This window comes from Megascapheus bottae, chromosome 1 (assembly GCF_031878675.1).
Source record: "Megascapheus bottae isolate mThoBot1 chromosome 1, mThoBot2.hap1, whole genome shotgun sequence".
Taxonomy (NCBI): Eukaryota; Metazoa; Chordata; class Mammalia; order Rodentia; family Geomyidae; genus Megascapheus; species Megascapheus bottae.
This window is the reverse complement of record NC_143509.1, coordinates 6,695,697-6,722,168: the sequence shown is the minus strand read 5'-3', so window position 1 is coordinate 6,722,168 and position 26,472 is coordinate 6,695,697. Positions and strand designations below refer to the sequence as shown.

Here is a 26,472-nt window from a genome sequence, read left to right as displayed (position 1 = left end):
TTTACAAACTAAAATTTCATACATTAAAAAAAATGAGCTCCTCCTTCGTAAATGCCCATTGACTTGGCTCCAATCTTCTTCCAGTGCTACTTGGTCAAGAACTGTACAAATGAATCCAAACAAACAATATGTGCAGACAGGAAGGACTTATACATCTACAGGCTAAAATTTCTTGCTTCTGTAAAACCACAATATTCATAGATCTCCTAGTCAGCTCCTGGTTTGTACAACCTGCTCAGGGCTCTTTTGAGGTCCCTGTTCCTCAGGCTGTAGATGAAGGGGTTCAGGACAGGAGTGACCACTGTGTACATTACTGAGGACACAGGGCTGCCCCTGGGAGAATGTGACACAGCTGACTCAAAGTAGCCACCCAATGCTGTCCGAAAGAATAAGCAGACCACGGACAGGTGAGAGCCACATGTGGAGAAGGCTTTGGACTTCCCGCTTGAAGAGGACATTTTCAGCACTGAAGAAATGATCTTGTAGTAAGAGAAAAGGATCCCTAAGATAGGAAGGAAACCGTATATGGTACCAAAAATGTATTTTAAAAAATAATTTGTGAATGTGACCTTACAGGAAAGACTCAGAACTTGAGAGGGGTCACAGAAGAAACTTGGGATTTCCAATTCCTTGAAATTGGTCATCTGTAGTGCCATCCACACATGCACCTCTCCTTCCAAGAAGGTGGCAAAAAGTGACAGCAGAACCAAGGAGACACAGAGATGAGGGTTCATGATGAGAGGGTAATTCAGGGGGTGACGGATGGCCACAAAGGGGTCATAGGCCATCACAGTCAGAAGCATAACATCCATGCAGCCAAAAATGAGAAAAACAGACATCTGGGTGAGGCAGGGTGCAAAGGAGATGGCTCTGCTGTGAGTCTGGATGTCCACCACCATCTTGGGGACGGTGGTGGAGGTGAAGCAGATGTCAGACCAAGACAGAATGGAGAGGAAGAAGTACATGGGAGTGTGGAGGTGGGGGTGAGTGGTGATGGCCACGATGATGAGCAGATTTCCGAGCACTGTGATCAGATACATGGACAGGAACAGCCCAAACAGTGTGGGTTGTAGCTCAGGGTCATCTGAGAGTCCCAAGAGATAAAATTCTGAGATGCGAGTTTCATTCTTCAGCCTAATGTCTATTAGACACCTAGATGTATAATGAAAGCAATAATTAATGAAGAACTCAGAATTCTTCAATCAATTTGAATTTAAGTATTCATTGTTCATGACTATATCCCATCAACCATATTGTTAATTGTCACAACCCCAATCATCCTTGATTTCTTCTCTTTCATTTACTCCATTTTATGTATTCATTCTAAACTATGGTAGAATATTGCAATATTCTTTCTCTTTATCAGTGCTGGCCCTTGAACTCAGAGCATGAGTACTGTCCTTGGGCTTTCTCAAGGCTAGAGCTCTTCCACTTGAGCAACAGCATCACTTCTATCTTTTCCTAAGTATGTGGTACTGAGGACTCCAATCCTGATATTCATGCATGCTATGCAATCACTCTACCTCTAGACCAAACTCCTGGACCTTTACTGACTCTTCTTTTAAAAAAATCCATAAGCTGGTCGTGGTGGCTCATGCCTGCAATCCTAGCTACTCATGAGGCTGAGATCTGAGGATCACAGTTCAAAGAAAGCCCTGGCACTAAAGAATGTGAGACTCTTATCTCCAATTAATCACTAGAAAGCAGGAAGTGGCACTGTGGCCCCAGTGGAAAGACAATAACATTGAACTGAAGAGCTCAGGGACATCACCCAGGCCCAGGGCTATGGTGGTAGTCTTCAGCTGAAGAGCCCAGAAACAGTGCCCCGACCCAGAGTTCAAGCCCCATGACAAAAAAAGATCATCCCGAGCAATCACCTTTTGAGGAAATTTCTTTTTATCCAACCTATAAAGTCATACAAGCTTTATTTTATCATAAGGAAATAGTAAAGTAGTGAGTAGTGAATGAGAAAAAATTCTAGACATATGGTATTTAAAAAGACTGTTCTAAATCTAATTTGACATAGTTCAACTTTAGAAAATAAAAATCTCCCTGGAGAATGATCATTGCTGGAATTTCTAATATCTATTTTGGTTTTCTTTCTGGTGTGTGTGTGTGTGTGTGTGTGTGTGTGTGTGTGTGTGTGTGTGTGTGTGCGCGCGCGCGCGCGTGTGTGTGTGTGTGTGCATGTGTGCATGCATACATGCATACTGCGTGCCAGTCCTAGGAATTGAAATCTACACCTGGGCAATATTGCTGAGTTTTTCATGCCCAAGAGTAACATTCCTCCGCTTGAGTCCCAAATTCACATTTTGTGAGATCAGAGTCTCACAGATTTTGCTGCTCAGGCTAGCTTTGAATCTCTATCCTCAGAACGCAGTCTTCTGTATAGCTAATATAACGTGTGAACCACCAGCACTGGGAGTAAAATATAGATTTTTTGTACTTTTTTATTGTTGGTATAATGTATAGAGGGGTTACAGTTACATTTGTCAGGTAGTAGGTGCATTACTTCTCACACATTGATTCTCCTGCTCATGGTTTTGTCCCCGATTCCCTCCCCTACCCCTTCCCAATTATATTGTTTTCTCCCCTTCCCTTTAGTAGTTCAAATAAACAAATAAACATATATATAATATACTAGGTAACAGAGTCAGAAACAGTAACAATATGAGATTAAACATAAAGGCAGAAAAAAGGCAAGAGAAATAACATAGTACATTAAGAACAACAATCACACAAGACAATCCTCTTGTTTCCATTTTTTAACTCTTTGCATTTGTCTAATAAACAAGACCTGATAGGTGCCTCTCTGTGTGTTAAATTCCAGGAGTTTAGAAATATATATCTTAGCAAGTCTTTCCAGGGACGTGGACAATGGTAGTCTAGATCTTGTGGCTGTATTCCTTCTGTTCTGCCATCTATCTGGCCTATTGCCTTCTCTACAGTAAATTCAAAGTGATGGTCCTTTCTTCCAAGAAAACAAATCAATATCTTCTTCCTTGATAGTAGAAACATTCAGACTTCCATTGGCTGCTTTCTAAGATCTTTACAACAGCATCCTTTCCAAAACTGCATATCCTGTGTCAAAAAATGACAGGAAGAGAGATTCAGGAGTCCCTTTTTGTGTTTTTTTGCACCATTTTTACACAACCTACCTAAGAACGGTGTGTTCAGCCCTATTCTATAGCATAAGTTTGCAGACTACACCAAAACCAAAACACCAAAATAGATCTTAACTCAGATCTTAACTCTTAATTCTATAACCTTCCCCCAAAGGAGACATAACCTTCACATTTCCCATTACTTATCATCAAAATGGTGAAATACTTACAATTGTCCCACTCTCAAGTTAAGGATACAAGGCTGTGTTTCCCCTAAAGAAAGGGCACCTCTCAGTCACCAGGAAAGTTAGAGAAAGCATGCTGGCATGATCAGTGCGGTGGTGCTCTTTACTTACTGGGTAGAGCTACTTCTCTCTTGGGTCATGACTATCAAGTACAGATCAAAAGGTCCCCCCAAGCCTGCAGTCTAATGCGATCTGCCTATGCCTCATAATCCATTATAAATATGGAGACACAGGAGAAATTCCAGAGGCAGGACACAGGCTTGGACATATTTATGGAAATGCCTGATAGTGGTCTCTCCTATGGTCTTGGACTCTCAATTCACAGAGCTCACACAATTACACAGATTGGCTCAGAGCATCCAAATCTCAGTGGACTCAGCAACATCAATGAAGGGGAGAAGTGTCCAAAAGACTAGTTTTAGGCTCTTCCTAAGCAAAGCTTATCCATTCTGTGCATATGTGACAGGACCATATGAAAGGCCAATGGTAGAACATGCAGCAATGCAATTCCATGTTGTAAACCCTCTGAACACTTCCAGGATAATTTAGCCAAAGAAATGTCTTGAATATTGGTACCTTGAATGGGGAGCTAGCAGGAAGGGAAGGAACAAAAGAAAAAAAGAGAGCAGCGAGTGAGTATAGTAATAATACTCAATATTTACGCATGAAAACATGAGGTATATATATTAAGGTGTCTGTTATAAATGAGTAGGTGGTATATAAGAAGTGATTGTTTTCCTTGATGTACTATGTCCCTTGGTTATTTCATATTGTTACAGTATTTCACCTTGTTATCTGATATATTGTATATATGCTTATTTGGCTATTTGAAATAGGATAGGGAAGGGGAGAAAAACAAGATGAGGGGCAGGGGTAGAGGGAGGGATATAGGGACCAAGACATGAGAAATGGTATCAATGTTTGTGAAGTAATTCACCTTCTATCTGGTGAATATAATGTAACATTTCTATTAATTACAATAAAAATATATGAAAAAATGAGTAGATGAGATCAGTGGAAGGAGTAACTTGGATTAAAATTTATTGCACATCTACACAGATGTGTTAAGTTGACATCTTCACCATGACCTTCTCACATGGAAACAATTATACACACACACACACACACACACACACACACGCACACACACACTACTGTTGTTTAATGGCAAAACCTCCCTTGCCATAACCCCTCTTCACAACCTCACAGTTTTTCAACATCTGACTCCATTTTGATGCTGACAGAAGTGTTTTCCTGGACAGAAAACAACTACACAACTTGATCCAGGACCTCTTGCAGGCACTGAAGAAGGCTGGATTGGAATTATCACCTGAGGAGAAAACTTTTCTGAATGGCTGTGGAGGTGAAACCTTGTGTGGTTCAATATGATAAAACAGGAATTGTGGTTTGGGTTCATTTGTTACCCACAGAAGAGAATTTCCTGTTGCTCTGCCAGTGCTAGCAGCTGAAGTCCTATGAGAAATTAATGAAGACTTAGATTCTTCATAGAAACTGAGGAGATGAAGAGGTTTCTGATGAACCTGCTGCAGAAAGCAAACAGTTGCTGACACAGAACTAGCTGAGTACACAGAGCTAGTGCTAGAACTGGTTCAAATGAGGATGGGAAGTTAGAACTGACTGTCATGGCCAGGTTTCTACCATTATAAGAGTAAGAGGATTTTATTAAATTTCAGGGAGTCAAAATATGTGTGAGACAGCTCAACAAGGCTTTTGACTTCTATAATCAATTCTCTAAGCAGGATCACAATGGATACACAGAAGAAAATGAACTGGAGGCTTTACTGAAAGATCTCTGTGATAAGAATAAACAGAATCTGTATATTAATAATATTGCAACATTCAAGAAGGCCATAATGGGTCAGGAGTTTGGCCTAGTGGTAGAGTGCTTGCCTGGCATACATGAAAACCTAGATTCGATTCCACGGTACCACATACATAGAAAAATCTGGAAGTGTTGCTGTGGTTCAAGTGGTAGAGCTCTAGCCTTGAGAAAGCCCAAGGACAGTGCTCAAGCCCTGGATGAAAGCCTGGGATTGGCAAAAAAAAAAATGGCTTTCGAGGAGGAAGATGGTGCCGAGACAATAGGGATGCTGCCTTGCTCTCTCTCACAAAAAGAGATTACCAGGGGGTCCCACGAATCAATTACCTTAAGAAATCCACAACAACAAACTCAAGAAGCAACGGAAAAGGACCCAAACTGGAAAAGAAATCCAGATAAAGCTCACATTCAACTTTCTCAAGGAATTCGGAACGCAAGGACCCCTCCCCCACCGCGCCAGCTCCAAGCCAAGAAAAGCTGCGGCAGATGGGGCAGTGAAGGGAGCAGGGCCGGGCAGCTCCGGGCCTGGCAACCGGGTCAGAGGAGCCATAGAAGCAGCGGAACCCAGATGCAGAACCAGAACAGCAAGCAATGGAACCCAGACGCAGACCACAAGCAGTGGCAGAGATCCAAGGGGAGTGAAGGATTCTCCAACACCGTGCAGCACCCACAGACGAACGCAGAGGCATGAGTACTACAGCGGGCCCCCAAACACAGAGCGGGTGTCAAGCCATAGAACTTAACTCAGACCCCTTCACCCCACCTGAGAAGAGTAAGAGCAGGGGGGCAAGGAATTTAGAATCCTGTCCCTTCCCTCAACAGCCCCCTCCCCCAGGCCAATGACTGGAGATTGACAGGCAGGAGGAGCTAAGACCCAGCACCCCACCAAGGGAGGCAGAGGTGTCCCAGTCACCACCTGCCCACCAGGATCCTCTCCCAGGCCTCTGACTGGAGACTGACAGGCGGGCTATGCCAAGACCCAGCACCCCACTAGGGGAGGCTGTGGTGTCCCTGCTCCCACCCGCCCACTTGGTTCCTCTCCCAGGCCACTGGGTCTGGAGAGCTGGGAGCTCTGTGTCCCTGCCTTACAACAGCGGTTGGGGTGTACGGGACAATAGGAGCCACCATCTGTCCCCCTCAAATCTTGAGCCGGGCATTCTCCAGGTGGGAATCCTGAGCAAGACAGAACTAAGGGGTCCCCCACAGTCACAGACTCTCTGACAAAGCAGCAGGGAACTGAAGGGCCAAACATCAGAAAGGCTCAGCTCAGCCCTTGGAGCACACGTCCCCAGCTGGGCCCCGCCCCTGGGAGCAGAGCAGACAGCCGCAGGTCCTGCTGAGAGCCCCTGGAAACTCCCAAACCCCAGATACTTGGCTGGGGGCCTGCCCCTAGAAGCAGCACAGGAAAACCAACCATCCGCCCAGCACGCTGAGACCGAAACTCGCAGATCCATCCCTTGGCCCATTGTGAGGCCACTGGCTGGGCTGAGAGCTAGTCGTACAGCAGCACACAGCCTCAGGGAATCGACAGAACACCTACAAAAATGGCAAACTCTGACATAGTCACCAGAGGAATCAATTTGGCTGAGAACCACAGGTATTCACATACTCCCAGAACCACGGTCCCAATCCAAGCAAAGACCACTACCTACTGACCACAAAGTGAACTACAACAACAGTACTCCATGCCAAGGAAAGCTCAAAGAAGAATCATGACATACATAAATAATCAAAGTCCCACGCAAAGCCCAAAAGGCAACAAGAGCAAAGGGACGAGAGAGATGTCACCATCCCAAGAAATGACACCTGAAGAGACACGAAACATGACCCTATTCAAGGAGATGATGGTGAACATGACTAAAGAGATTACAACATAATTACAAAAACAATTCCAGGAATATAAGCAGGAAATCTGCAAAGAGCTCCTCGAATTCAAAAGAGAAATTGAAGAACAGATTAATACCCTCAGAGTAGACATGATCAGCTCAGTGTCCACACTTCAAGCAAAAATGGAGGCATTAAGCAGCAGATTGACTGAGATGGAGAACAGAACATAAGAAACAGAAGACAAAACACAAGAGCTGGAACAGAGAATCGCCACCTTGGAAAAATCAGTCAGAATCTACCAGAGAGAGCTCCAGGAACTGGCAAATGCATCAAAGAAGTCTAATCTTTGTATAATAGGGATTGAGGAGGGGGTCAAATTCCAGGACAAAGGTATGCAACCTTTATTCACCAAAATCATAGCAGAGAACGTCCCCAACTTCAAAAGGGAAAATACTCACATTATTGAAGGTTTCAGGACCCCAAGCAGGCAAGATCCTAGAAGGAACTCACCTAGACATATCATGGTAAAGACATTAGACCCGAATACCAAGAAATTGATCTTAAATGCTGCAAAAACAAAGAAGGAGCTACATTATAATGGGAAGAACATTTGAATTACATCAGATCTCTCCACGCAAACCCTAAATGCAAGAAAAGCTTGGAAAAACATCATTGATGTCCTGAAGACCAACAACTGCCAACCCAGACTGATATATCCAGCAAAACAAGTATTTACATTTGAGGGAGAAACAAGAATATTTCACTCCAAAGAGAAGCTTTATGAATACGTGCACACTAAACCAGCATTACAAAGAATACTAATTAATCGAGAACAGATGGTAGAACATCAAGAATCCCCATCAAGGTCAAGAAGCAAACATCTATAATTCACTAAACACAAAACGGGAAAAAAGAGAAAGAAACTTAGAAGTAAAAATAAATAACAACAATGGACACTGACCATTTCTCCATAATCTCCCTAAACGTGAATGGGCTGAACAATCCAATCAAAAGACAAAGAGCAGCAGACTGGATTAAGAAACACCACCCATCCATATGTTGCCTCCAAGAGACACACCTTACTGCCAAAGACAAAAACAAATTCCAAGTGAAAGGCTGGAAACTAATTTTCACCTCCAATGCACCATGCAAAAAAGCAGGAGTAGCAATCTTAATCTCCGATAAAATTAACTTCTCAGTAAAATCAGTACACAAAGATAGAGAAGGCCATTATATATTAGTAAAGGGTACAATCCATGCCCATAATATTAAAGTTATAAACATCTACTCCCCCAACACGGGAACACACAAATTCATCAAACAAACTCTTTTAGAATTACAGAACAAGATAGACTCAAACACAATCATTGTCGGTGACCTCAATACTCCACTGTCAACAAATGACAGGTCAACTCAACAAAAGTTAAGCAAAGACACCGTCGACTTAATTGACACCATAGCCCAGCTGGGCTTAACAGATATATACAGAGTCTTCCACCCAACGGCGAAAGTTTTTACATTTTTCTCAGCAGCACATGGAACACATTCCAAATAGATCATATAATAGTTCATACAGAAAACTTAAGCAGATACAAGAAGTCTGATATAATCCCATGCATCCTATCAGACCACAGTGGAGTCAGACTAATTCTGAACAATGCAGTCAAAGTCAAAAAACATTCAGTCACATGGAAACTGAACAACACACTTCTGAATAACCCCTGGGTAACAGATCAGATCAGAAATGAAATTAAAAACTTCCTTGAATGTAATGACAATTAAGAAACATCACAAAGAAACTTATGAGACACAGCAAAGGCAGTTCTAAGAGGCAAATTTATCACACTGCGAGCGCATATTAAAAAGACAGAAGAAGAGCACGTAAATAACCTTAAAAAAACTGAAACACCTAGAGGAGCAAGAAAAAGTTAATCCTAAAACAGCTAGAAGAACAGAAATAACAAAAATAAAATCAGAAATTGCAGAGATTGAAATAAGATCTATAAACAAAATTGATAAATCAAAAAGTTGGTTCTTTGAAAGAGTCAACAAAATTGACAGACCCTTAGCAAGATTAATCAAAAAAAGGAAAGGGAAGACTCAAATAAACAAGATTAGAGACCCCACGGGAACAATCAAAACTGATTCCCAAGAAATCCAGTCCATAATGAATAGGTACTACCAGGGCCTATATTCAAAGAAACAAGAAAATCTAGTAGAAATGGATGATTTCTTAAATAAATATAGGCTATACTCTTGAAACTCTTCTGAGAAATAGAAACAGGAGGAGCAATACCAAACCCATTTTATGAAGCTAATATTATTCTCATCCGCAAACCAGGGAAAGACCCAACAAAAAAAGAAAACTACAGACCCATCTCTCTAATGAACACAGATGCAAAATTCCTCAATAAAATATTAGCCAACAGAATCCAGAAACAAATTTAAAAATTCATACACTATGATCAAGTGGGCTTCATCCCACAAATGCAAGGCTGGTTTAACATTCGCAAATCAATCAATGTAATACATCATATCAATAGAGCTAAAGATAAGAATCATATGATAATTTCTCTGGACGCGGAGAAGGCATTTGACAAAATACAACATCCATTCATGTTGAAAGCACTAGAAAAAATTGGAAGAAGAGGTACATTCCTCAAAATATTGAAAGCCATATATGAAAAACCTACAGCCAGCATTATACTAAATGGTGAAAGACTGGAACCATTCACCTTAACATCAGGAACTACACAGGGATGCCCATTCTCTCCACTTCTCTTCAATATAGTGCTGTAAACTTTAACCAGAGCAATAAGGAAAGAAAAGGACATCCAAGGGATCCACATAGGGAAATAAGAAATTAAACTATCCTCATTCGCAGACAACATGATCCTCTACTTGAGTGACCCAACAAACTCCACTCCCAAACTTCTAGAATTAATAAACCACTTTAGCAAAGTGGCAGTATACAAAATCAATCATCAGAAGTCAGTAGCCTTCTTGTACACCAACAATACACAAACAGAAGGCCAAATCAAGAAAATTATCCCATTCGCAATAGCCCCCAAAAGAATAAAATACTTAGGAATATATTTAACCAAAGAAGTAAAGGAATTATTCAATGAAAATTATAAAATCCTAATGAAACAAATTAAAGAGGACACTAGGAAATGGAAAGACATCCCATGCTCATGGCTAGGGAGAATCAACATAGTGAAAATGGCTATACTGCCAAAACTGATATACAAATTCAATGCAATGCCCATCAAAATCCCAAAGACATTCTTTATGGAAACTGAAGATATAATCCAAAGATTCATATGAAACAAGAAAAGACCTAGAATAGCCAAAACAATTGTAGGCAAAAAGAGCAATGCTGCTGGTATTACACTACCAAACTTCAAACTCTACTATAGAGACACAATAAAAAAACTGCTTGGTACTGGCACAAAATCAGACCAGAAGATCAGTGGAACAGAATAGAAGACCCAGAAATAGAACCATATACCTATGGGCAACTTGTATTTGACAAAGGAGCCAAAGATATACAATGGAACAAACACAGTCTATTCAAATATTGGTGCTGGAAAAACTGGGCAGCCACATGTAGAAAACTAAAAATTGACCCTATCCTTTCACCATGCACAAGCATTAACTCAAAGTGGATCAAAGACCTCAGTGTCAGACCAGAAACCATGAAATTGCTACATGATAATGTAGGAGAGACACTGGAACTCATAGGAACATCTAACAGATTCCTGAACAGAATCCCATGGTCACAACAGATCGGAGAGAGACTCGATAAATGGGACTACCTAAAATAAAAAGTTTCTGTACAGATAAAAACATAGTTGCAAAAGTAGAGAGACAGCCAACAGACTGGGAAAAGATATTCACCAACAACACATCTGACAAATGCTTAATACCCAGTATCTACAGGGAACTCAAGAAACTAATCCCCTGAAAACCCAATAAACCATTCACTAAATGGGCAAGGGAACTAAAGAGAGACCTATCAGAAAAAGAGATTAAAATGGCAGAAAAACATAGAGAAAATGTTCATCATCTATGGTCATAAAGGAAATGCAAATAAAAACAACCCTAAGATACCACCTTACCCCAACAAGAATGGCCAAGATTTTGAACTCAATAACAGTTGCTGGCAGGGTTGTGGAGAAAAAGGAACCCTACTGCACTGCTGGTGGGATTGTAAACTATTTCAGCTACTCTGGAAAGCAGTGTGGAGGTTCCTTAAAGAACTGAAAATAGACCTTCCCTATGATCCTGCCATACCACTTCTGCGCATCTATCCTGAACATCATGACCCAGGATGTTATAAAGACACCTGCTCAGCTATGTTCATCTCTGCACTATTCACAATAGCCAGGCGATGGAAACAACCCAGATGCCCTACTGCAGATGAATGGATACAGAAAATGTGGTATATCTACACAATGGAATTCTACATAGCCAACAGACGAGATAAAATAATGGCATTCGCAGGGAAGTGGATGAATCTAGAGCGAATCATGCTGAGTGAGACAAGTCAAGACCTAAAGAACAAAAGGCGCTGGCATCGTTAATATGCGGTTATTAAATCCAAAGTGTACAAGAGAGAGGACTCAATAACTGCATACCCAAAGCAATGGACATGGTAATGGAAACACAAACATAACTATATAGAGAAAAAAACCTATGACTCTATAATCATAATGTTTTATTTCATAAACTGATATGTTTCTATGACATACAAACTGTTAGCCTAATTTTGATTAAATTCTAAAGACTAAGTCCCAGAGAATGTAATTAGGATTTCCTCCTTGAACAATTGTTTGTTAAACTTGTCATTTAAAATACGATGTAAACATAAGCCATATAATTAATGATTGTTGTTCTTAAGGTACTATGTTATCTCTCATCACTTCTACTGTCCCTTGGTTATCTCATATTGTTACACTATCTCATTTTGTCATCTGATATATCGGATATAATTGTATTTGGTTATCTGAAATTGGATACGGAACCAGGGAAAACAAGATGAGGGGTGGGGGAGTGGGGAAGGGAAATGGGGACCATGACATGTGAAAGGGTATCAATGTGTGGGAATTAAGGCACCATTTATCTGGCCAATATCATGTAACCCTTCTATTAATTACAATAAAAATTTATTTTTAAAAATGGCTTTGTCAAGAAGCTTTATCAAACTGACTAACTCTTGTTCTCTCTTCTGAAAACAACTAGGGCTGATGACCAAAACTACAAGCTAGGAATACATTGTACCTAAAAAAATAATGTTCACTATAGAGGAGTATGCTGTATTTTCTTCTATATCTGTAAATTTCACTGCATATAGATAATTATCCAAGATGTGTGGCATAGTTTTTTCCACTTGTTTCAATGTTGGGTTTTTTTTTGTGAGTCAAGGGACATGAGTTCAGAGCCTAAGCACAGTCCTTGGACTTTTCTCAAGGCTAGAGTCTACCACTTGAGCCACAGCACCGCTTCCAGATTTTTTCTATGTATATGGTACCGAAGAATCAAACCTGGGTCTTCATGCATGCTAGGCAAGCACTCAACCACTAGGCGAAACACCCGGCCATTTCTATACTGTTTTCATGGGTCAGCTTTTGAAACTATATAATAGGGAAAAGGGAGATTTTATGCTAAAATCAAGCGGTATTCCATATTTGTGTATGTGTGTGTGTGTGTGTGTATACTTACTTACATATACTTGTTTTCAGATGTATATATATATATATATGTATATACAAATATACTTATTTCCATGTATACAGTTGGAAATTAATATTTTTCCAAGTAATTCATCAGAATTAATCTCTAAAAGTCTAACTTCTGATGTGTAAATGCACATTTGTCACTGAATGAGACAATAATCATGACAAATCCATCATTCTTAGGCAATCCTCTGACTATTCCACAAACTATTTCTAAGCTACTTTCCCAGCTATTAAGAGAAATGACCTTTTATATCTAAAATATCGCAGTATCTATACATCAATAAAGAATCATTTGTAGCTTTTTCAGGAATTAGCTTTTTTTTCAGGCATTAGCAGGACCCCTAGATAGTTTATTAATCGTTTGACTTGATATCAAATGGTTGCCTCCAGTCGATTTGGTGTCAAGGGATGACAACATCAGAGGAGTCAAAAAAATCTGTCTGACTTGACACTGATATTTCTGACATATCTACTGTCAGCAAGCATGATGTTTTTTTCATTTTCTAAACCATTTCATAGGTGTCAAATCATAATAATTCTTGTAAACTGCTGTCTTATGTCATGTCTTGTATGTCATCTCCAATTAAATTTATGATGGAAAAGATCCTAGTGTCTGGTTTTCACAGTTTCTGGATTTTCTTTCTGTGTAGAACTGTTCATTTCCACCATGGCTGTCTGCAACCTCTGAAAGCATTTCTTTCTAGTTCATAGCAACTACACTTTTTGCCAGTCCTAAGACTTGAACTCAGGGCATGGGCACAGTCTCTGAGATGCTTTTTCTCAAGGCTAGCACTCTACCAAGTGAGCCACAGCAACACTTCTGGCTTTTTCTGAATAGTTTGTTGGAGGTAAGAGTCTCATGGACCATCCTGCCTGGGCTGGCTTTGAACCATGATCCTGAGGTCTCAGCCTCCTAAGTAGCTAGGATTACAGCCGCCAGCACCTGACTAACAGTCCTATTTTTTACTATATAACTAAATTTGAATGCAAGATTCAGCGCATCCTGTTGACTGAATGTTCTATCACCAATACTTTAGTGGATTCTCTATTTCACACTGAGATCGGCATGAAAGATAGCTCTATTTCTATCTTATCTAACCAAAGATTCCCAAACCTCCCTTGTCCCACGTCTAAGTGACAGTTCCTCTAGCTCCAAATGGAGCTAAAATAACCTATCCTGGTTGTAGTTGACTTGTAATGGTTGATGGCTGTAAGTCCTTTGATTGAGAAGCAGGGAACAATGACAGAAATGTCTGTGAACTGTATCATTACTGCCAAAGATTTAATGATGAATATTCCAATTTTATTATTATAAAAAATAAGAAAAAATGTGAGAAGTTTCACGAGAGACCTCTGAAGTCTCTCAGGACCCCACAGACAGGAAGGGAGGGAGTCCTGGATTCCCTGGTCCATGTCAGTATGCCTCCACCCAAACTACAGCTGGTTACCTTTTCCTGAAGGCTTTGGAATGGTGGATGGAGTTGTTCAAATGGCAGAGGGCCTCCAGCTTGGAGATCAAGGGACCAGGGGCACGGGAGGGAGAGAGAGATTACAGAGGAGACTGCCTTATCCTGGTCTACCATATCTCAGAACTCAGCAGCCACAACTTCCAATAGGGCAAGATTTAGCGTTGTTTTGTTTAATTCTATTTTATTGTCAGGGTGATGTATAGAGGGGTTGCAGCTACATGCACAAGGTAGTGGGTACATTACTTCTCAAATGTTGTTACCTCTTCCCGTGTTTTTCTCCCACTTTGACTCACCCCACCCCCTCCCAAGTTGTAAAGTTCATTTCCAGAATATTGTCTATGAATATTGCCATTACACTAGTTCACAAAGGATGACTATCCTTTGTCTCATCATCTTGTTTTTCCCCTTCCTTTCCTTGATTCAACCAAACAAATAAACATATATACAATATACCAGGTAACAAAGTCAGACACAGAAACAGCAGGGAAGTAACCATAAGGAGGGGGGGGAAAGAAATAAAATAAACAACTTCATATAGTACATTAAAAACAACGACAAAGATAAACCTCATGTTTCCCTATCCTAGAGTTCACTTAGTCTCATCCCATATGGCCATATGCACACAGCTTTTGAGCTACTGTGATCCTCTGCTAGGAAAATCCCCTACATATATACTAATTATTACAAATGAATGAAGCCATGGAGTCTGTTTCAATGGGTCTGGCTTACTTCACTTACTATGATTTTTTCCCAAATCTTTCTATTTCCTAACAAATGGGGTGCTGTCATTCTTTCTGATGGCAGCAAAAAATTCCATTGTGTATAAATACCATTCATCAACTGAGGGACATCTGGGTTGGTTCCATATCTTTGCTATTGTAAATAGTGCTGCAATGAACATTTTGTGCTGGTAGCTTTGGTATGCTCTTGCTTATGGACATTTGTGTCAATGCCCAGGAGTTAGATTGCTGGGTCAAAGGGGACACCTATGTTTAGTCTTTTGAGGAACTGCCATGCTGCTTTCCATAGTGGTTAAACGAATTTGCACTCCCACCAACGGTGTAGTAGTGATCCCTCCTGGCCACATCCCAGCCAGAATCTATTGTTAGTAGATTTCTCCATCATGGCCATTCGGACTGGAGTGAGGTGGAATCTTACAGTTGTTTTGATTTGCATTTCTTTTATGACCAGAGATGTTGAGCATTTCTTCATGTGTCTATAGGCCATTTTTATTTCTTCTTCAGAGAAGACTCTCTTTAAGTCTTTAGCCCACCTTTTCTTGGGATGGTTGTTTCTTTGAGAGATTCAATTTTTTCAGCTGTAGATATATTTTATTTTTTAAATAAATGTTTTTTATTATTTATTCATTCCTATGTATTTTGTTTTGCTAGTCGTGGGCTTGAGCTCAGGACATGAGCACTGTCCTTGGACTTTCTCAAGGTTAGAGCTCTACCACTTGAGCCTCAGCACCATTTCTGGCTTTTTTCTATGTATGTGATAACAAGGAATCGAACCCGGGTCTTCATGCATGCTAGGCAAGCACTCTACCACTAGGCCAAACTCCCGGCCCCTGTAGATACATTTTAGATATCAGTCCCTTCTCTGTTGTATGGCTATTGAAGATCGTCTCCCATTCTGTGAGCTTTCAATTTAACTTACTAGCTATGTCCTTGGCCATACAGAAGCTCTGCAGTTTAATACAGTGTCATTTGTCCAAATTTTCTTTAAGTTGTTGTTTTTCTGGGTCTTTATGAAGAAAGTTTCCACCTGTGCTAAGGAGCCCTAGACTTTCTTCAATCCTTCTTGTAAAATTTTCAAGCTATCAGCTTATAGTGCAAATTCTTGAATCTATGTGGAAATAATTCTGGTGTAGGGTTACATATAAGGATCTAACTTTAGTTTCCTACAAGTGTCTAACCAATTCTGCTAGCGCCATTTGTTGAAGAGGCTGTCTTTCTTCCATTCTATTTTTTTTTTGTTCCGTTATTGAAGAGCAGGTGGCCATAAGTCTGTGGGTTAATTTCTGGGTAGTTCTATTCCACTGGTCCTCACTCAGGCTTGTTCTTGTGCCAGTACCAAGCTGGTTTTTATTACTATAGCTCTGTAATAAAGTCTGAAGTTTTGTACTGATATTCTCCCAATGCTATTCTTTCTACTAAGGATTGTTTTTGCTAATCTAGATCTTTTATTATTCCATATGAATTGTGATTGCTTCCTCACCTTCATTAAAGAATGACATTGGGATACCGGTGGCATTGCATTTAATTTGTAGATAGCCTTTGGCAGGATTGTCATAGCCCTGTTTCATCTTGTGACCTTCACATGGCATCCTCTGGTGCCATCCATTTATATCATCCTTAGTGGCATTTGTACGGATCTTTGTAACTTATTTTTGTGCTTGATTTTCTTTTAAACTCTTTTTCTGCACATAAGTTTCCAAACAACTCAACAGAAAATTACTCCATCCCTGGGATTTATATTTTATTATTTTGTTGGTGGTGGTGGTCATGAGTCTTAAACTCTGGGCCTGGGCACTGTCCCTGAGCTCTTCAGCTCAAGATTAATACTCTACCACTTAAGCCACAGCACCACTTTCATGGCATTTTATAATCTAGAGTCCTAGATGAAATCACAGCCCTGAAGGTATGGAGAAGAAGATCCTACACATGTTTTCCAACTTGTGTTATTTACCTTGATGCCAGACCGCAGATGCAGAGCTAGAGGGCAGAGTAGGCTCTCTAAAGGACAGGGGAGGAGGCTGGTGATGCATTCCGGTGCCATCCAGGTAACAAGAAGCCACAGAAACTGAAGATCCATTTATACACCTGCCTGACACTGCAGGCAAAGTCTCCAGCTAGAGTCACAGTTCTGTAAATGCTGCAGAAATGTCCCCTGTGGCTCTGGTGCTGCTTCTCCTCCAGCTTCTGCTCTGTGTCAGTTCCTCTGAAGATGACAGATAGTTTGATCCAGACAAATGCTGGCACAAACGAAGGGAGATATAGTTGATTGCTGGCTCTCCCCATCCCCACACCCACCCCTTTACACTTTGGAATTCGAATGAGACAAGAATGACTCTTCCCTGCATCAACAAGGCGCTCCTGTAAGTGATTTCATGGCTTCTTTTTATCATTTTCTATTTGGGTATCAATAAGAGGACAGGAGAGTTTGGATGTTCTCTGGATCTTCTTACACTGCTTTTACCACAACAGCTCTCCTTTTATTTCAGGTTTTTCTGATGACATGTTTTCCTCCCAAGAGGCAGACAGCTCTCTGTCTTGTCCTCCATTCCACTCTCCTTCCCAACACTGTCCCAGCATTCGAGGTGTATTATATATAGCCTTCTGTATTGACTGCTGGGATATTTTCCCTCCTGCATAGGAATTACTTTTCTAGAGTCTTCCACTGTAGAGTTTCCTTATGGTGGCTTTAATATCTTTGTTCCTCAGGCTGTAGATGAAGGGGTTCAACATAGGAGTGACCACAGTGTACATTACCGAGGCCACTTTCCCCTCATTGAAAGAATGGAATACAACTGACTCCAGATACATACCAACAGCTGTTCCATAAAATAGACAAACTACCGACAGATGAGCCCCACATGTAGAGAAAGCTTTGGACTTCCCCCCAGATGATGTGATTTGCAAAATAGAGGATATTATCTTACAGTAAGAAAGTAGGATTCCTGAAATTGGTAGAAAGCCAAATAGGGCAGTAACCAAATAGGTGAGTAGGCTTTTGGCAACAGTGTCAGAACATTCCAGATGAAGGATCTGTGCAGGCTCACAACAGAAGCCTGAAATTTCTACTTGTTTGATGTAAGTAAACTGGAACACGATCAAATTGTGCAACTGGGAGTCCAAGAGACTGACACAAAATGAGGCCAGAACCAGAAAGGTACAGAACCGAGGGTTCATGAGGACAGAGTAATATAAGGGGTGACAGATGGACATGTACCTGTCGTAGGCCATCACCGTCAGAAGCATGTAATCCATGCAGCCAAAAATGATAACAAGAAACATCTGTGTCAGGAACCCATTGTAGGAGATGGCTCTGCTGTGAGTCTGGATGTCTGCCAGCATCTTGGTGACAGTAGTAGAGGTGAAGCAGATGTCATCCAAGGAGAGGATGGAGAGGAAGAAGTACATGGGGTTGTGGAGGTGTGGGTCAGAGGTGACGGCCAGGATGATGAGCAGATTTCCAAACACAGTGATCAGGTACATGGAAAAGAAGATCCCAAGGAGGATGGGCTGCAAAGCCAGATCCTCTGAGAGGCCCAGGAGATGGAATTTGGTGACATTTGTCAGGTTGAGTGTGGCTACTTGGCTTGAACACCTTTAGAATAGGAAATCAGGGATGGAATCATAAATAATTAGCAACACAGTACTGCATATATGTTTCTAATTGAAGTACTCACAATTTTAATCATATTAAGGAGTGTTGGCAGCATTTCCCAGTGCCAGTTTCCTAGAAATTTTGAATTATCAATTCCTATATCATTAATTTATATCTCTATATGCCAACATTTATATTTATAGAAGAACAAGAAAGATCATTGATCAGAAACTCATGTTCACAGAAAAATGCAATATACTCCCTGTGTGTTTATTCCAGTCTTGGGACTTGAAGTCAAGCCCTGGGTTCTGTCCCTGAACATTTTATGATGAAGGATGGTGTTCTATGATTTCAACCAGCAGCTCCACTTCCGGCTTTTTGGTGGTACATTGGAGGTAAATATATCATGGACTGTCTTGCCCAGACTGGCTTCAAATGAATGTCCTCAGATCTCAGCCCACTGAGTAGCTAGGATGAGTCATGAGCCAGCTGTGCTTTATACTCATATAAAATAAAGGGTAGCCTTCCCTTTCTAAGGAAAAAAATAACGTCATTCTCATAAATATTGAGCCTTCAAATATGCCTCATCTTATTAGAAACACTTGTGCAAAATCCCTTAACAGAGATTACATATAAACACTCTGTAAAAACCAAACTGTACTATCTGAACACTACACTAAAAAATTAAGTCCTGAAGTTCTGTGTTTAATCTTTTAAGGAACATACATGGTGCTTTCTGGAATGGTTGAACAAGAACACAAACACAAGGCCATACTAAAGCCGCCAGTTCAATCATCTTTATTGCAGCATTGTTTACCATAGCCAAAATATGGAACCAACCCAGAGGACATTCAGTGAAGGAAGGGATCAAGAAAATGTGGAAAATATATATAAACATGGTGGAATTCTACTCATCCATCAGAAAGAATTATGCTGTACCATTGTAAGGAAATGAAAAGACTTGGAGGAAAAAAATTACTTTAAGCAAAAGAAGCCAGGCCCAGAGTACCATAAGTAGCATGGTTTCTCTCATCGGTGGCAATTACAATGTGCCTGTAACCCTACAAGGGGACACAATGAATGGTAAAAGAAAAAAAATACACTGAGACATGATAAATTATACAGGTCTCTAGGCATTTACACAGTGAGAACAAAGTAGGGCATTCTTAGGAGAGCATCACAAAGGTGCAATAGTTATGTACGTCTGGTCAAATGAAATAGTATTTTTCGAAATGAGTGCCAGGAAATCGAAACGAGAGGGTTTGCTTCTTTGTTGCTATTTTTATTTTTGATTGCTTTTGTCTTGGTTTATTCATTTATCTGAATTTGTTAGGGTAAAAGGGAGGCACAGATATGGAGAGACCAAGAGTGAACAAATGCAGTAGTTATATTCATTAGACATTATATTGAAAATGAATTTGTGGATGAGGACAGGAGGGTAAATCTGGCAGAGACTGCAGGAAGGGGTGAGATGGTTCAAAAAGAAATGTACTCTATTTCTGACTTATGTAACAGTGACACCTCTGTACATCAACTTTACTTCTATTGTAATAGAAATAGTTTTTAGGAGTTAAATCTGAGCATTTGTGATTCAAGCCTATAATCCCAGCAATGCATATATACATATTTCTCTTACCATCACCACCCTCAAGAACACATTCTTCACAACCTCAAACTTGGTAACCTCCATTTGTCTACCCAAACTATCACATTTGTTGTTCACCATGAGAAAACGGTGTCTCATCGTGTCTTCCACACCCTCAACCTCCCTTAGTACTTAGTCAGTGGAGCTGCCTCTCTGCAGGGTCATAATGAAGAGCTCTGAAGACCCTCCCATGTTTGAGGGTCCAGTGAACACTCCAGTTGTGTCCCCAGGATTATTAATATAAACAGATGGTTGTCCCTTAGAACATCCCAGAGGTAAACAAATATGGAGGGGATAAACATGAAGCCGTGAGGACTGAAGACACTGAAATGAACAAGAGACTGGACAGGATGGTTATGGACTCTTATATGCCATCGGGGGCTCCATGTTCACAGGTGGCAATTAGCAAGATTGATCCAAGTTATTCCAGTCTCTAAGGAATTCATCACATAAGTAGAGGAATAAGAAGAGGAAAATTATTCAAGCCTCGATAGATTGTGAATATAATCCTAGTTACTCAGAAGGCTGAGATGTGAGGATCATCATTTGAAACCATGATTATCCTATCTCCAATTAACTACTTACAAGCAGGAGAGCTGTGGTTCAAGTGGTAGAGTGCTATCCCTCAATGACAAAACTCAGCAAACAATGCCCAGGCCCTGAATTCAAGCCTTAGGAACAACACAAAAAAGAAAAAGAGATTGGGGGAGGGGAATAAATATCCACCAGAGGATTTGAGCTCTGCTTTAGGCACAGTTTGTATATGACATTTGCATGTTTCATTTCTGTATTTATTTTAATAGCCCACCTTCTTCTTTTTTTGCCAGTCCTGGGCTTGAGTTCAGGGCCTGAGCACTGTCCTTGGACATTCTCAAGGCTAGAGCTCTACCACTTGAGCCTCAACACCACTTCCGGCTTTTTTCTATATGTGGTACTGAGGAATCGAACCCGGGTCTTCATGCATGCTAGGCAAGCACTTTAACCACTAGGCCAAACTCCCAGGCTCTAGCCCACATTCTTTAACACCCATTTTCATTTTAGCAAATAATTCAAGAAAATACGGCTGTGTCAAGTATATATGCCTTTGACATTAATTACTACCAGTATAATATATCTCCAGAAGCTTTTCTGTTTTGCACACTGAAAGGGCAGTCACTTTTTAAGACTTTCTTTATTCCAGTTTAATAAACTATATTGTCAGTCTATTTCCTCATCTAATCCTTCATCATTGGCTGAATGTCATTGGCATTTTGGTAATGCTAATATCTAATTTTCATATCTAATTTTCATGCATAGTTTTATTCATTTCATGTCTTCTTTTTTTTTCTTCCCTTCGGTTAGTTTGGAAATATGTTTATTAATCTTCTGTATGTTTCCCAATAGCCAAAGTTGGGTGTCCTCCTTTGTATTATTCTTTTTGCAAACTTTTTATTAATTTTCACTCTGAACTTTATTACTTCGATCTACTTCTCAATTCGAAGATATGGTTGTGCTTATGCTTGTTTCAGGGGTTAAGATGTGTCTTTAGCCTGTTGATTTGAAATATTTGTATTTTTTAATGTAAGCACTCAGTTATAAATATTTCTCTTTGCAGTATTCCAATAGTCCTAGTGTTTTATTTGGTTCTATGATTTTTTTTGGTGGATCATGGGGCTTGAACTCAGTCTGGGCACAGTCCCTGAGTTCTTCAGCTGAAGGCTACCAACCTACCCTTTAGGCAAGCCGATTTCCCATTTTCTAGAGGTCAATTGGAGATGAGTCTCAGGTCCTTTTGTGCCTGGGTTGGCTTTGAACTTTGATCCTCAGATCTTAGCTAGGATTACAGGCATAAGCCACCTGCATGGCTTGGTTCTATGATTTCTTTAATTGCTTCTGTGATTTCTTCATTGACTCACTAACTATTCAAAAGTGTATTGTCCTTGGGCCAGGAGTTTGGCCTAGTGGTAGAGTGCTTGCCGTGCATGCAGGAAGACCTGGGTTCAATTCCTTGGTACCAAATACATAGAAAAAAGCCGGAAGTGGTGCTGAGACTCAAGTGGTAGAGCTCTAGCCTTGAGAAAGTCCAAAGACAGTCTCAGGCCCTGAGCTCAAGCCCAGGACTGGCAAAAGAATATGATAGTCTCTCAACCCTTGAGGTACTACTAGGGTTCAGGTAACTAAATTAAATGCCATACTAAATAGTTCAACAGATGATGATAATGATGGTGACAACTATATTTGTATTTACTAAATTCCTACACAATGTGGATATTATTCATTCTGTTATTTTCCCCCAGCTGAGTACGCTAAAAACTGAGCACCATTAGAAATCCAGTCTCCTCAGTTTATAACTCTGAGCTGATGCTGAAAAATAGCTTTGAACTACAAGCCTATATATTGAGTTCTCCATGAATTATATATATATATATATATATACATATATATATATATATATATATATTGCCTTGTCCTAGAGCTTGAACTCAGGGCATGGACACTGTCCTTGAGCTTCTTTCATTCAACTCTATTACTTTAACATTTGACCCACAGCTCTGCTTCTAACTACTTTGGTAATACATTGGAGATAAGAATCTCATGGACTCCTCAGTTAATGAGTGGATCAACAAGATGTGGTATTTATACACAATGGAATTCTATGCAGCTGTCAGAAAGAATGACATTGCTCCATTTGTAAGGAAATGGCAAGACTTTATTAATCTTCTGTACGTTTTCCAGTGGCCAACTTTGGGTGTCCTCCTTTGTGTTATTCTTTTTGCAACCTTTTTATTAATTTTCACTCTGAACTTTATTACTTCGATCTACTTCTCAATTTGAAGATATGGTTTGCTTATGCTTGTTTCGGGGGGTAAGATGTGGCTTTATCCTGTTCATTTGAAATATTTGTATTTTTTAATGTAAGCACTCAGCTATAAATATTTCTCTTTGCTGTATTCCAATAGTCCTAGTGTTTTATTTGGTTCTATGATTTTTTTTGGTGGATCATGGGGCTTGAACTCAGTCTGGGCACAGTCCCTGAGTTCTTCAGCTGAAAGCTACCAACCTACCCTTTAGGCAAGCCGATTTCCCATTTTCTAGAGCTTAATTGGAGATGAGTTTCTGGTACTTTTGTGCCTGGGTTGGCTTTGAACCTTGATCCTCAGATCTTAGCTAGGATTACAGGCGTGAGCCACCTGCATGGCTTGGTTCTATGATTTTTTTAATTGCTTCTGTGATTTCTTCATTGACTCACTAACTATTCAAAAGTGTATTGTCCTTGGGCCAGGAGTTTGGCCTAGTGGTAGAGTGCTTGCCGTGCATGCAGGAAGACCTGGGTTCAATTCATTGGTACCAAATTCATAGAAAAAAGCTGGAAGTGGTGCTGAGACTCAAGTGGTAGAGCTCTAGCCTTGAGAAAGTCCAAAGGCAGTCTCAGGCCCTGAGCTCAAGCCCAGGACTGGCAAAAAAATATGATAGTCTCTCAACCCTTGAGGTTAAGCACTACTAGGGTTCAGGTAGCTAAATGAAATGCCATACTAAAGAGTTCAACAGATGATGATAATGATGGTGACAACTATATTTGTATTTACTAAATTCCTACACAATGTGGATATTATTCATTCTGTTATTTTCCCCCAGCTGAGTACGCTAAAAACTGACCACCATTAGAAATCCAGTCTCCTCAGTTTATAACTCTGAGCTGATGCTGAAGAATAGCTTTGAACTACAAGCCTATATATTGAGTTCTCCATGAATTATATATAGCCTTATCCTAGAGCTTGAACTCAGGGCATGGACACTGTCCCTGAGCTCCTATTATTCAACTCTAGTACTTTAACATTTGAGCCACAGTTCTATTTCTAACTACTTTGGTAATACATTGGAGATAAGAATCTCATGGACTCCTCAGTTGATGAGTGGATCAACAAGATGTGGTATTTATACACAATGGAATTCTATGCTGCTGTCAGAAAGAATGACATTGCCCCATTTGTAAGGAAATGGAAAGACTTTGAAAAAATCATATTAAGTGAAGTAATCCAGACTCAAAGGAACATAGATTCAATGGTTTCGCTCATTTGTCATAATCAGTAGAAACCTTGGACTCTCCTAGCAGAGATCTACAATAGAACAAAACCTAGATATGTAAGGCCATGACGCTAAATGAAAGACCTCCAGGATTTAGAAACAAAAGCCATATAATGAGAGATTGTAGTCCTTAATGTACTGTTATCTCTCATCTCTTTTCCTGTCCCTTGGCTACCTCATATTGTTACAGTATTTCACCTGGTTGTCTGATATATTGTATATATGTGTATTTGGTTATTTGAAGTCAGATAGGGAAGGGGGAAAACAAGATGGGGGCGGGGGTGGGAGAAAGGAAATGGGGACCAAGACATGAGAAAGGGTATCAATGTATGTGAAGTAATGCACCTTCTATCTGGTGAATATAATGTAACCCTTCTATTAATTACAATAAAAATATATGGAAAAAAAGAATCTCATGGACTTTCCTGCCTGAACTTTGAATGATGATTGTGACATCTCATCCTCCTGAGTACCTATGACTCCTGACAAGGGTACCTGGCTCCTAGTTATCATTTTTATTTGCCAGTCCTGTGCTTGAGCTCAGGGCCTGAGCACTGTCCTTGGACTTTCTCAAGGCTAGAACTGTACCACTTGAGCCTCAGCACCACTTCCGGCTTTTTTCTATGTATGTGGTACCAAGGAATCAAACCCGGGTCTTCATGCATGCTAGGCAAGCACTTTAACCATTAGGCCAAACTCCCAGCCCCTTATCATTTTTCGATAATGACAGTTTTCCCTACTATATTACTATGGACTAAATTCTGATTTAGAACATTCGACTCTATATGGTACAGGATTTCAATCAAATGCTCTGGGTACCACAACACTTCTTAAGATCACACAAGCTTTACTTCGTGAATTCTAGGAACACATTTTTTTTGCTAGTCGTGGGGCTTGAACTCAGGGCCTGGGCACTGTCGTTGGACTATTCTCAAAGCTAGAGCAATACCACTTGAGCCACAACAACACTTCCAGCTTTTTTTCTATGTATGTGGCACCGGGGAATCGAACCAAGGTCTTCATGCATGCTAGGCAAGCTCTCTACCACTAGGACAAACTCCCAGCCAGGGAACACCTTTTATGTATTCCTGTACTAGAGTTTAAACTTAGAGCCTCGTGCTCTCACTTGTCTTTCTTGCTCAAAGCAAGGACTTTATCACTTCAGCCACAACTCCACTTCTGGTTTTTTGCTCATTAATTAGAGATAAAAGTCTCATGGATTTTTCTGCCCAAGCTGACCTTAAATCAAGATACTCAAATCTCAGCCTCCTGTGTAGCTAGGATTACAGGTGTAAACCACCAGCACCTGGAATGAATGCACATGGAAAAGCTAGTTATTGCCAGGCACTGGTGGCTCACATCTATTTTTCTAGTTATTCAGAAGGGTGAGATTGCAGGACTGCAGTTCAAACCCACCCTGGACATGACATTCCATGATATTCTTATCTCCAAATAACCACTGAGAAGCTGGAAGTGGAGCTGTGGCACAAGTGGTAAAAGGCCTACTTGGACAGAGCCAGGCCCTGAGTGCAGGCACAAATAAAAAAAGAAGCTAGTTGTCTACAGCAGTAGGATGGACCATTGAGAGTGAACTATCACGGGAATTGTTCGTGATACAATTTTATATAATCATTGAATGACATTGGAGTTATAAATATATTGCCCTCAGTTTGGCCTTGAGATATCCGAAGCTCACAGAGGAACAGAGTGGCTCAAATTCTCAAACTTTAAAACCAATCTAAGCTGAGTGCCTGGAGCTCATGCTGTAATCCTAGCTTCTCCAGAGGCTGAGATCTAAGGACTGAAATTCAAACCTAGCCAAAACAAGAAAATCTATGAGACTCTTCTCTCCAATTAACCACCAAAGCTCTGAAAATAGAGCTGTGACTCAAGTGGTAAGTCTCTAGGCTTGAGTAAAATAACACAAGGAGAGCATCCAGGTCCTGAAAGCAAGCCCCAGGTCCAGCAAAAAAGAAAAAACATATATATGGGTAAAATTCTGTTCATGAATCTTACATTCATTCTATCACCTGTATAACCTATCATGAGTACAGAGTTCACTCCACTTTTTGTTTAAATGGGAACAATACCATTTTCATATTTAACATGTCATTTCCCTACATATTAAGTGGAAAACAGTGAAGTAAAAAGAAGCAAAACTTTAGTTAATACACACTGAAATTGTTGGTAATTAGCCCCAGATA

The 26,472-nt window shown here is 40.3% G+C and overlaps 2 protein-coding genes and 1 pseudogene across 2 annotated transcripts; 1 reads left to right on the top strand and 2 right to left on the bottom strand.

The window, feature by feature from the left end:
- Positions 1-206: 206 nt before the first annotated feature.
- On the bottom strand, positions 207-3,489 carry LOC150068193 (olfactory receptor 7E178-like). Its single transcript, XM_090350092.1, has 2 exons — positions 3,461-3,489; positions 207-1,152 (listed from the first exon to the last, which is right to left on the bottom strand). Exons 1-2 carry the CDS (start codon positions 3,487-3,489, stop codon positions 207-209), a joined length of 975 nt encoding a protein of 324 aa, XP_090206218.1.
- A 1,024-nt stretch (positions 3,490-4,513) lies between these two features.
- LOC150068192 (calbindin pseudogene) lies at positions 4,514-13,445 on the top strand (annotated as a pseudogene).
- Positions 13,446-17,615: 4,170 nt separating this feature from the next.
- On the bottom strand, positions 17,616-23,675 carry LOC150068191 (olfactory receptor 7E24-like). Its single transcript, XM_090349828.1, has 2 exons — positions 23,666-23,675; positions 17,616-18,490 (listed from the first exon to the last, which is right to left on the bottom strand). Exon 2 carries the CDS (start codon positions 18,444-18,446, stop codon positions 17,616-17,618), a length of 831 nt encoding a protein of 276 aa, XP_090205954.1. The 5' UTR covers positions 18,447-18,490; positions 23,666-23,675.
- Positions 23,676-26,472: the final 2,797 nt, after the last annotated feature.